Genomic DNA, 13,155 nt, shown 5'->3' on the forward strand with positions numbered 1-13,155 from the left:
ATGCTTACTTGTATGTGCCCCATGTAGGCTTACCTGTATGTGTCCCATGTAGGCTTACCTGTATGTGTCCCATGCAGGCTTACCTGTATGTGTCCCATGTAGGCTTACCTGTATGTGTCCCATGTAGGCTTACCTGTATGTGTCCCATGTATGCTTACCTGTATGTGTCCATGTATGCTTACCTGTATGTGTCCCATGAAGGCTTACCTGTATGGGTCCCATGTAGGCTTACCTGTATGTGTCCCATGTAGGCTTACCTGTATGTGTCCCATGTAGGCTTACCTGTATGTGTCCCATGTAGGCTTACCTGTATGTGTCCAATGTATGCTTACCTGTATGTGTCCAATGTATGCTTACCTGTATGTGTCCCATGTAGGCTTACCTGTATGTGTTCATGTAGGCTTACCTGTATGTGTCCCATGTAGGCTTACCTGTATGTGTCCCATGTAGGCTTGCGTGTATGTGTCCATGTAGGCTTACCTGTATGTGTCCCATGTAGGCTTACCTGTATGTGTCCATGTAGGCTTGCGTGTATGTGTCCATGTAGGCTTGCGTGTATGTGTCCATGTAGGCTTACCTGTATGTGTCCCATGTAGGCTTGCGTGTATGTGTCCATGTAGGCTTACCTGTATGTGCCCCATGTAGGCTTACATGTATGTGTCCCATGTAGGCTTACCTGTATGTGTCCATGTAGGCTTACCTGTATGTGTCCCATGTAGGCTTACCTGTATGTGTCCCATGTAGGCTTACCTGTATGTGTCCCATGTAGGCTTACCTGTATGTGTCCCATGTAGGCTTACCTGTATGTGTCCCATGTATGCTTACCTGTATGTGTCCCATGTAGGCTTACCTGTATGTGTCCCATGTAGGCTTACCTGTATGTGTCCCATGTATGCTTACCTGTATGTGTCCCATGTAGGCTTACCTGTATGTGTCCCATGTAGGCTTACCTGTATGTGTCCCATGTAGGCTTACCTGTATGTGTCCCATGTAGGCTTACCTGTATGTGTCCCATGTATGCTTACCTGTATGTGTCCCATGAAGGCTTACCTGTATGTGTCCCATGTAGGCTTACCTGTATGTGTTCATGTAGGCTTACCTGTATGTGTCCATGTAGGCTTACCTGTATGTGTTCCATGTAGGCTTACCTGTATGTGTCTCATGTAGGCGTACCTGTATGTGTCCATGTAGGCTTGCGTGTATGTGTCCATGTAGGCTTACCTGTAAGTGTCCCATGTAGGCTTGCGTGTATGTGTCCATGTAGGCTTACCTGTATGTGTCCCATGTAGGCTTACCTGTATGTGTCCCATGTAGGCTTACCTGTATGTGTCCCATGTAGGCTTACCTGTATGTGTCCCATGTAGGCTTACCTGTATGTGTCCCATGTAGGCTTACCTGTATGTGCCCCATGTAGGCTTGACTGTATGTGTCCCATGTAGGCTTACCTGTATGTGTTCATGTAGGCTTACCTGTATGTGCCCCATGTAGGCTTACCTGTATGTGTTCCATGTAGGCTTACCTGTATGTGCCCCATGTAGGCTTGACTGTATGTGTCCCATGTAGGCTTAACTGTATGTGTCCCATGTAGGCCTACCTGTATGTGTCCCATGTAGGCTTACCTGTATGTGTCCCATGTAGGCTTACCTATATGTGTCCCATGTAGGCTTACCTGTATGTGTTCATGTAGGCTTACCTGTATGTGTCCCATGTAGGCTTACCTATATGTGTCCCATGTAGGCTTACCTGTATGTGTCCCATGTAGGCTTACCTATATGTGTCCCATGTAGGCTTACCTGTATGTGTCCCATGTAGGCTTACCTGTATGTGTCCCATGTAGGCTTACCTGTATGTGCCCCATGTAGGCTTGACTGTATGTGTCCCATGTAGGCTTACCTGTATGTGTTCATGTAGGCTTACCTGTATGTGCCCCATGTAGGCTTACCTGTATGTGTTCCATGTAGGCTTACCTGTATGTGTCCCATGTAGGCTTACCTGTATGTGTCCCATGTAGGCTTACCTGTATGTGTTCATGTAGGCTTACCTGTATGTGTCCCATGTAGGCTTACCTGTATGTGTTCATGTAGGCTTACCTGTATGTGTCCCATGTAGGCTTACCTGTATGTGTCCCATGTAGGCTTACCTGTATGTGTCCCATGTAGGCTTACCTGTATGTGTCCCATGTAGGCTTACCTATATGTGTCCCATGTAGGCTTACCTGTATGTGTTCATGTAGGCTTACCTGTATGTGTCCCATGTAGGCTTACCTATATGTGTCCCATGTAGGCTTGCGTGTATGTGTCCATGTAGGCTTACCTGTATGTGTCCCATGTAGGCTTGCGTGTATGTGTCCATGTAGGCTTACCTGTATGTGCCCCATGTAGGCTTACATGTATGTGTCCCATGTAGGCTTACCTGTATGTGTCCCATGTAGGCTTACCTGTATGTGTCCCATGTAGGCTTACCTGTATGTGTCCATGTAGGCTTACCTGTATGTGTCCCATGTAGGCTTGCGTTTATGTGTCCATGTAGGCTTACCTGTATGTGTCCCATGTAGGCTTACCTGTATGTGCCCCATGTAGGCTTACATGTACGTGTCCCATGTAGGCTTACCTGTATGTGTCCCATGTATGCTTACCTGTATGTGTCCATGTAGGCTTACCTGTATGTGTCCCATGTAGGCTTACCTGTATGTGTCCCATGTAGGCTTACCTGTATGTGTCCCATGTAGGCTTACCTGTATGTGTCCCATGTATGCTTACCTGTATGTGTCCCATGTAGGCTTACCTGTATGTGTCCCATGTAGGCTTACCTGTATGTGTCCCATGTATGCTTACCTGTATGTGTCCCATGTAGGCTTACCTGTATGTGTCCCATGTAGGCTTACCTGTATGTGTCCCATGTAGGCTTACCTGTATGTGTCCCATGTAGGCTTACCTGTATGTGTCCCATGTATGCTTACCTGTATGTGTCCCATGAAGGCTTACCTGTATGTGTCCATGTAGGCTTACCTGTATGTGTCCCATGTAGGCTTACCTGTATGTGTCCCATGTAGGCTTACCTGTTGTGTCCCATGTATACTTACCTGTATGTGCCCCATGTAGGCTTGACTGTATGTGTCCCATGTAGGCTTATGTGTATGTGTCCCATGTAGGCTTACCTGTATGTGTCCCATGTATGCTTACCTGTATGTGTCCAATGTATGCTTACCTGTATGTGTCCCATGTAGGCTTACCTGTATGTGTCCCATGAAGGCTTACCTGTATGGGTCCCATGTAGGCTTACCTGTATGTGTCCCATGTAGGCTTACCTGTATGTGTCCAATGTATGCTTACCTGTATGTGTCCAATGTATGCTTACCTGTATGTGCCCCATGTAGGCTTACCTGTATGTGTCCCATGTATGCTTACCTGTATGTGTCCAATGTATGCTTACCTGTATGTGTCCAATGTATGCTTACCTGTATGTGTCCATGTATGCTTACCTGTATGTGTCCCATGTAGGCTTACCTGTATGTGTCCCATGTAGGCTTACCTGTATGGGTCCCATGTATTCTTACCTGTATGGGTCCCATGTAGGCTTACCTGTATGTGTACCATGTAGGCTTACCTGTATGTGTCCCATGTAGGCTTACCTGTATGTGTCCCATGTAGGCTTACCTGTATGTGTCCCATGTAGGCTTACCTGTATGTGCCCCATGTAGGCTTACCTGTATGTGTTCATGTAGGCTTAGCTGTATGTGCCCCATGTAGGCTTACCTGTATGTGTCCCATGTAGGCTTACCTGTATGTGTTCCATGTAGGCTTACCTGTATGTGCCCCATGTAGGCTTACCTGTATGTGCCCCATGTAGACTTACCTGTATGTGTCCCATGTAGGCTTACCTGTATGTGTTCATGTAGGCTTACCTGTATGTGTCCCATGTAGGCTTACCTGTATGTGTTCATGTAGGCTTACCTGTATGTGTCCCATGTAGGCTTACCTGTATGTGTCCCATGTAGACTTGCGTGTATGTGTCCATGTAGGCTTACCTGTATGTGTCCCATGTAGGCTTACCTGTATGTGTTCATGTAGGCTTACCTGTATGTGTCCCATGTAGGCTTACCTGTATGTGTTCATGTAGGCTTACCTGTATGTGTCCCATGTAGGCTTACCTGTATGTGTTCATGTAGGCTTACCTGTATGTGTCCCATGTAGGCTTACCTGTATGTGTCCCATGTAGACTTGCGTGTATGTGCCCCATGTAGACTTACCTGTATGTGTCCCATGTAGGCTTACCTGTATGTGTTCATGTAGGCTTACCTGTATGTGTCCCATGTAGGCTTACCTGTATGTGTTCATGTAGGCTTACCTGTATGTGTCCCATGTAGGCTTACCTGTATGTGTCCCATGTAGACTTGCGTGTATGTGTCCATGTAGGCTTACCTGTATGTGTCCCATGTAGGCTTACCTGTATGTGTCCATGTAGGCTTGCGTGTATGTGTCCATGTAGGCTTGCGTGTATGTGTCCATGTAGGCTTACCTGTATGTGTCCCATGTAGGCTTGCGTGTATGTGTCCATGTAGGCTTACCTGTATGTGCCCCATGTAGGCTTACATGTATGTGTCCCATGTAGGCTTACCTGTATGTGTCCATGTAGGCTTACCTGTATGTGTCCCATGTAGGCTTACCTGTATGTGTCCCATGTAGGCTTACCTGTATGTGTCCCATGTAGGCTTACCTGTATGTGTCCATGTAGGCTTACCTGTATGTGTCCATGTAGGCTTACCTGTATGTGTCCATGTAGGCTTACCTGTATGTGTCCATGTAGGCTTACCTGTATGTGTCCATGTAGGCTTACCTGTATGTGTCCATGTAGGCTTACCTGTATGTGTCCATGTAGGCTTACCTGTATGTGTCTCATGTAGGCTTACCTGTATGTGTCTCATGTAGGCTTACCTGTATGTGTCCATGTAGGCTTACCTGTATGTGTCCCATGTAGGCTTGCGTGTATGTGTCCATGTAGGCTTACCTGTATGTGTCCCATGTAGGCTTACCTGTATGTGCCCCATGTAGGCTTGACTGTATGTGTCCCATGTAGGCTTACCTGTATGTGTTCATGTAGGCTTACCTGTATGTGCCCCATGTAGGCTTACCTGTATGTGTCCCATGTAGGCTTACCTGTATGTGTTCCATGTAGGCTTACCTGTATGTGTTCCATGTAGGCTTACCTGTATGTGCCCCATGTAGGCTTGACTGTATGTGTCCCACGTAGGCTTACCTGTATGTGTCCATGTAGGCATACCTGTATGTGTTCATGTAGGCTTACCTGTATGTGTCCATGTAGGCTTACCTGTATGTGTTCATGTAGGCTTACCTGTATGTGCCCCATGTAGGCTTACCTGTATGTGTCCCATGTAGGCTTACCTGTATGTGTCCCATGTAGGCTTACCTGTATGTGTCCCATGTAGGCTTGCGTGTATGTGTCCATGTAGGCTTGACTGTATGTGTCCCATGTAGGCTTACCTGTATGTGTTCATGTAGGCTTACCTGTATGTGTCCCATGTAGGCTTACCTGTATGTGTCCCATGTAGGCTTACCTGTATGTGTCCCATGTATGTGTCCATGTATGCTTACCTGTATGTGTCCAATGTAGGCTTACCTGTATGTGTCCCATGTAGGCTTACCTGTATGGGTCCCATGTATTCTTACCTGTATGGGTCCCATGTAGGCTTACCTGTATGTGTACCATGTAGGCTTACCTGTATGTGTCCCATGTAGGCTTACCTGTATGTGTCCATGTAGGCTTACCTGTATGTGTCCATGTAGGCTTACCTGTATGTGTCCATGTAGGCTTACCTGTATGTGTCCATGTAGGCTTACCTGTATGTGTCCATGTAGGCTTACCTGTATGTGTCCATGTAGGCTTACCTGTATGTGTCCATGTAGGCTTACCTGTATGTGTCTCATGTAGGCTTACCTGTATGTGTCCCATGTAGGCTTACCTGTATGTGTCCCATGTAGGCTTACCTGTATGTGTCCAATGTATGCTTACCTGTATGTGTCCCATGTAGGCTTACCTGTATGTGTCCCATGTATGCTTACCTGTATGTGTCCCATGTATGCTTACCTGTATGTGCCCCATGTAGGCTTACATGTATGTGTCCCATGTAGGCTTGCGTGTATGTGTCCATGTAGGCTTACCTGTATGTGTCCCATGTAGGCTTACCTGTATGTGTCCCATGTAGGCTTACCTGTATGTGTCCCATGTAGGCTTGCGTGTATGTGTCCATGTAGGCTTACCTGTATGTGTCCCATGTAGGCTTACCTGTATGTGTCCCATGTAGGCTTGCGTGTATGTGTCCATGTAGGCTTGACTGTATGTGTCCCATGTAGGCTTACCTGTATGTGTTCATGTAGGCTTACCTGTATGTGTCCCATGTAGGCTTACCTGTATGTGTCCCATGTAGGCTTACCTGTATGTGTCCATGTAGGCTTACCTGTATGTGTCCCATGTAGGCTTACCTGTATGTGTCCCATGTAGGCTTACCTGTATGTGTCCCATGTAGGCTTACCTGTATGTGTCCCATGAAGGCTTACCTGTATGTGTCCCATGTAGGCTTACCTGTATGTGTCCCATGTAGGCTTACCTGTATGTGCCCCATGTAGGCTAACCTGTATGTGCCCCATGTAGGCTTACCTGTATGTGTCGCATGTATTCTTACATGTATGTGTCCCATGTAGACTTACCTGTATGTGTCCATGTAGGCTTACCTGTATGTGTTCCATGTAAGCTTATCTGTATGTGTCCTATGTAGGCTTACCTGTATGTGTCCCATGTAGGCTTACCTGTATGTGTCCCATGTAGGCTTACCTGTATGTGTCCATGTAGGCTTACCTGTATGTGTCCATGTAGGCTTACCTGTATGTGTCCCATGTAGGCTTACCTGTATGTGTCCCATGTAGGCTTACCTGTATGTGTCCCATGTAGGCTTGCGTGTATGTGTCCATGTAGGCTTACCTGTATGTGTCCCATGTAGGCTTACCTGTATGTGTCCCATGTAGGCTTGCGTGTATGTGTCCATGTAGGCTTGACTGTATGTGTCCCATGTAGGCTTACCTGTATGTGTTCATGTAGGCTTACCTGTATGTGTCCCATGTAGGCTTACCTGTATGTGTCCCATGTAGGCTTACCTGTATGTGTCCATGTAGGCTTACCTGTATGTGTCCCATGTAGGCTTACCTGTATGTGTACCATGTAGGCTTACCTGTATGTGTTCCATGCAGGCTTACCTGTATGTGTCCCATGAAGGCTTACCTGTATGTGTCCCATGTAGGCTTACCTGTATGTGTCCCATGTAGGCTTACCTGTATGTGCCCCATGTAGGCTAACCTGTATGTGCCCCATGTAGGCTTACCTGTATGTGTCGCATGTATTCTTACATGTATGTGTCCCATGTAGACTTACCTGTATGTGTCCATGTAGGCTTACCTGTATGTGTTCCATGTAAGCTTATCTGTATGTGTCCTATGTAGGCTTACCTGTATGTGTCCCATGTAGGCTTACCTGTATGTGTCCCATGTAGGCTTACCTGTATGTGTCCATGTAGGCTTACCTGTATGTGTCCATGTAGGCTTACCTGTATGTGTCCATGTAGGCTTACCTGTATGTGTCCCATGTAGGCTTGCGTGTATGTGTCCATGTAGGCTTACCTGTATGTGTCCCATGTAGGCTTGCGTGTATGTGTCCATGTAGGCTTACCTGTATGTGTCCCATGTAGGCTTACCTGTATGTGTCCCATGTAGGCTTACCTGTATGTGTCCCATGTAGGCTTACCTGTATGTGCCCCATGTAGGCTTGACTGTATGTGTCCCATGTAGGCTTACCTGTATGTGTTCACGTAGGCTTACCTGTATGTGCCCCATGTAGGCTTACCTGTATGTGTCCCATGTAGGCTTACCTGTATGTGTTCCATGTAGGCTTACCTGTATGTGCCCCATGTAGGCTTGACTGTTTGTGTCCCATGTAGACTTACCTGTATGTGTTCATGTAGGCTTACCTGTATGTGTCCCATGTAGGCTTGACTGTATGTGTTCATGTAGGCTTACCTGTATGTGTCCCATATAGACTTACCTGTATGTGTCCCATGTAGGCTTACCTGTATGTGTCCCATGTAGGCTTACCTGTATGTGTCCCATGTAGGCTTACCTGTATGTGCCCCATGTAGGCTTGACTGTATGTGTCCCATGTAGGCTTACCTGTATGTGTTCATGTAGGCTTACCTGTATGTGCCCCATGTAGGCTTACCTGTATGTGTCCCATGTAGGCTTACCTGTATGTGTTCCATGTAGGCTTACCTGTATGTGCCCCATGTAGGCTTGACTGTTTGTGTCCCATGTAGACTTACCTGTATGTGTTCATGTAGGCTTACCTGTATGTGCCCCATGTAGGCTTGACTGTATGTGTCCCATGTAGGCTTACCTGTATGTGTTCATGTAGGCTTACCTGTATGTGCCCCATGTAGGCTTACCTGTATGTGTCCCATGTAGGCTTACCTGTATGTGTCCCATGTAGGCTTACCTGTATGTGTTCCATGTAGGCTTACCTGTATGTGTCCCATGTAGGCTTACCTGTATGTGTCCCATGTAGGCTTACCTGTATGTGTCCCATGTAGGCTTACCTGTATGTGTCCCATGTAGGCTTACCTGTATGTGTCCCATGTAGGCTTACCTGTATGTGTCCCATGTAGGCTTACCTGTATGTGTCCATGTATGCTTACCTGTATGTGTCCCATGTAGGCTTACCTGTATGTGTCCATGTAGGCTTACCTGTATGTGTCCATGTAGGCTTACCTGTATGTGTCCATGTAGGCTTACCTGTATGTGTCCCATGTAGGCTTGCGTGTATGTGTCCATGTAGGCTTACCTGTATGTGTCCCATGTAGGCTTGCGTGTATGTGTCCATGTAGGCTTACCTGTATGTGTCCCATGTAGGCTTACCTGTATGTGTCCCATGTAGGCTTACCTGTATGTGTCCCATGTAGGCTTACCTGTATGTGCCCCATGTAGGCTTACCTGTATGTGCCCCATGTAGGCTTGACTGTATGTGTCCCATGTAGGCTTACCTGTATGTGTTCATGTAGGCTTACCTGTATGTGCCCCATGTAGGCTTACCTGTATGTGTCCCATGTAGGCTTACCTGTATGTGTTCCATGTAGGCTTACCTGTATGTGCCCCATGTAGGCTTGACTGTTTGTGTCCCATGTAGACTTACCTGTATGTGTTCATGTAGGCTTACCTGTATGTGTCCCATGTAGGCTTGACTGTATGTGTTCATGTAGGCTTACCTGTATGTGTCCCATGTAGACTTACCTGTATGTGTCCCATGTAGGCTTACCTGTATGTGTCCCATGTAGGCTTACCTGTATGTGTCCCATGTAGGCTTACCTGTATGTGCCCCATGTAGGCTTGACTGTATGTGTCCCATGTAGACTTACCTGTATGTGTTCATGTAGGCTTACCTGTATGTGCCCCATGTAGGCTTGACTGTATGTGTCCCATGTAGGCTTACCTGTATGTGTTCATGTAGGCTTACCTGTATGTGCCCCATGTAGGCTTACCTGTATGTGTCCCATGTAGGCTTACCTGTATGTGTTCCATGTAGGCTTACCTGTATGTGCCCCATGTAGGCTTACCTGTATGTGCCCCATGTAGGCTTACCTGTATGTGCCCCATGTAGGCTTACCTGTATGTGTCCCATGTAGACTTACCTGTATGTGTTCCATGTAGGCTTACCTGTATATGTCCCATGTAGGCTTACCTGTATGTGTCCATGTAGGCTTACCTGTATGTGCCCCATGTAGGCTTACCTGTATGTGCCCCATGTAGGCTTACCTGTATGTGCCCCATGTAGGCTTACCTGTATGTGCCCCATGTAGGCTTACCTGTATGTGTCCCATGTAGACTTACCTGTATGTGTCCATGTAGGCTTACCTGTATGTGTCCATGTAGGCTTACCTGTATGTGTCCCATGTAGGCTTACCTGTATGTGCCCCATGTAGGCTTACCTGTATGTGTCCCATGTAGACTTACCTGTATGTGTTCCATGTAGGCTTACCTGTATGTGCCCCATGTAGGCTTACCTGTATGTGCCCCATGTAGGCTTGACTGTTTGTGTCCCATGTAGACTTACCTGTATGTGTTCATGTAGGCTTGACTGTTTGTGTCCCATGTAGACTTACCTGTATGTGTTCATGTAGGCTTACCTGTATGTGTCCCATGTAGGCTTACCTGTATGTGTCCATGTAGGCTTACCTGTATGTGTCCCATGTAGACTTACCTGTATGTGTTCATGTAGGCTTGACTGTTTGTGTCCCATGTAGGCTTACCTGTATGTGTCCATGTAGGCTTACCTGTATGTGTCCATGTAGGCTTACCTGTATGTGTCCATGTAGGCTTACCTGTATGTGTCCATGTAGGCTTACCTGTATGTGTCTCATGTAGGCTTACCTGTATGTGTCCCATGTAGGCTTGCGTGTATGTGTCCATGTAGGCTTACCTGTATGTGTCCCATGTAGGCTTGCGTGTATGTGTCCATGTAGGTTTACCTGTATGTGTCCCATGTAGGCTTACCTGTATGTGTCCCATGCAGGCTTACCTGTATGTGTCCCATGTAGGCTTACCTGTATGTGCCCCATGTAGGCTTGACTGTATGTGTCCCATGTAGGCTTACCTGTATGTGTTCATGTAGGCTTACCTGTATGTGCCCCATGTAGGCTTACCTGTATGTGTCCCATGTAGGCTTACCTGTATGTGTCCATGTAGGCTTACCTGTATGTGCCCCATGTAGGCTTACCTGTATGTGTCCCATGTAGGCTTACCTGTATGTGCCCCATGTAGGCTTGACTGTATGTGTCCCATGTAGGCTTACCTGTATGTGTTCATGTAGGCTTACCTGTATGTGCCCCATGTAGGCTTACCTGTATGTGCCCCATGTAGGCTTGACTGTATGTGTCCCATGTAGGCTTACCTGTATGTGTCCATGTAGGCTTACCTGTATGTGCCCCATGTAGGCTTACCTGTATGTGTCCATGTAGGCTTACCTGTATGTGTCCCATGTAGGCTTACCTGTATGTGCCCCATGTAGGCTTGACTGTATGTGTCCCATGTAGGCTTGCGTGTATGTGTCCATGTAGGCTTACCTGTATGTGCCCCATGTAGGCTTACATGTATGTGTCCCATGTAGGCTTACCTGTATGTGTCCCATGTAGGCTTACCTGTATGTGTCCCATGTAGGCTTACCTGTATGTGTCCCATGTAGGCTTACCTGTATGTTTCCCATGTAGGCTTGTGTGTATGTGTACCATGTAGGCTTACCTGTATGTGTTCCATGTAGGCTTACCTGTATGTGTCCCATGTAGGCTTACCTGTATGTGTCCCATGTAGGCTTACCTGTATGTGTCCCATGTAGGCTTACCTGTATGTGTCCATGTAGGCTTGACTGTATGTGTCCCATGTAGGCTTACCTGTATGTGTCCCATGTAGGCTTACCTGTATGTGTCCCATGTAGGCTTACCTGTATGTGTCCATGTATGCTTACCTGTATGTGTCCCATGTAGGCTTACCTGTATGTGTCCCATGTAGGCTTGCGTGTATGTGTTCCATGTAGGCTTACCTGTATGTGTCCCATGTAGGCTTACCTGTATGTGTCCCATGTAGGCTTACCTGTATGTGTCCCATGTAGGCTTACCTGTATGTGTTCCATGTAGGCTTACCTGTATGTGTCCCATGTAGGCTTACCTGTATGTGTCCCATGTAGGCTTACCTGTATGTGTCCCATGTAGGCTTACCTGTATGTGTCCATATAGGCTTACCTGTATGTGTCCCATGTAGGCTTACCTGTATGTGTCCCATGTAGGCTTACCTGTATGTGTCCATGTATGCTTACCTGTATGTGTCCCATGTAGGCCTACCTGTATGTGTCCATGCAGGCTTACCTGTATGTGTCCCATGTAGGCTTACCTGTATGTGTCCCATGTAGGCTTACCTGTATGTGTCCCATGTAGGCTTACCTGTATGTGTCCCATGTAGGCTTACCTGTATGTGTCCCATGTAGGCTTACCTGTATGTGCCCCATGTAGGCTTACCTGTATGTGTCGCATGTAGGCTTACCTGTATGTGTCCCATGTAAGCTTATCTGTATGTGTCCCATGTAGGCTTACCTGTATGTGTCCCATGTAGGCTTACCTGTATGTGTCCCATGTAGGCTTATGTGTATGTGTCCCATGTAGGCTTACCTGTATGTGTTCCATGTAGGCTTACCTGTATGTGTCCCATGTAGGCTTACCTGTATGTGTTCCATGTAGGCTTACCTGTATGTGTCCCATGTAGGCTTACCTGTATGTGTTCCATGTAGGCTTACCTGTATGTGTCCCATGTAGGCTTGTACCACTTCCAATGAATAAGCATCAATCAGTTCAGTAATCAATTTAATTCCCTGTATATATAAACAAATTATATATAAACAAAGTAAGTTTTGAAAGAAACCAACAAATTGAATTTTCTGATCAGCTATATAGTCAAGGGTACAGTATAGAATGCATACAATTATGTAAAACTTACACCCCTTTCACCTCTTGATTACACGAAGAACTGCAGTCAGATGTTGATATGTCGTTACAATTGGTCAGGCAGTTTGTTTTGAAAGTTACTTCACCTGTTCAAAATATTGGCAACAACGCGGTAATTATCAAAAGCGTGATTGACAGGTCAACAACAACAAAATTAAAATGAAGCAAGGCTTGTTCATTTCGATAGACACCATGGCGACGCTACTAAAATTTAAAACTTCCGTCAGTTAAGCACAGGGAGCCCAGGAACTATAATCAACTGTAATATGCAGTCTCTATGAGCGGGGTGGGGGGGGGGGAGGGGCGGAGTGGTGTATCGGCTGGTATCTAGTGTAAGAAATAGACAAGGGATGAAGGCTCCAGCCAGCTCACATTTTTTAAACTCGAAAAAACAGACGAAAAAAGTAAAAAATAAAATCTAAAAAAAATACCAGGTTGAAGAATATTAGTTGCTTCTTCGAAGACTGGTTACGAACCAGTTGAGCAAGGCTAACCGAGTCGTGACTTCGATGTGGTTCGTAACCAGTCTTGTGATTGGTTGTTGACAAATG

The 13,155-nt window shown here is 46.5% G+C and overlaps 1 protein-coding gene across 2 annotated transcripts in view; it reads right to left on the minus strand.

Annotated features, from left to right (window-relative positions):
- The window catches only part of LOC102810185 (5-oxoprolinase-like), a 175,854-nt gene that overhangs the window by 105,884 nt on the left and 56,815 nt on the right, over positions 1 to 13,155 (minus strand). For both annotated transcript variants that reach the window (XM_085499973.1, XM_085499972.1), the window contains exon 22: positions 12,397 to 12,471. In XM_085499973.1, the coding sequence (XP_085356099.1) occupies positions 12,397 to 12,471 (75 nt within the window). The remainder of the gene's footprint in view (positions 1 to 12,396; positions 12,472 to 13,155) is intronic.

This window comes from Saccoglossus kowalevskii, chromosome 6 (assembly GCF_978046115.1).
Source record: "Saccoglossus kowalevskii chromosome 6, keSacKowa6.1, whole genome shotgun sequence".
Lineage (NCBI taxonomy): Eukaryota > Metazoa > Hemichordata > Enteropneusta > Harrimaniidae > Saccoglossus > Saccoglossus kowalevskii.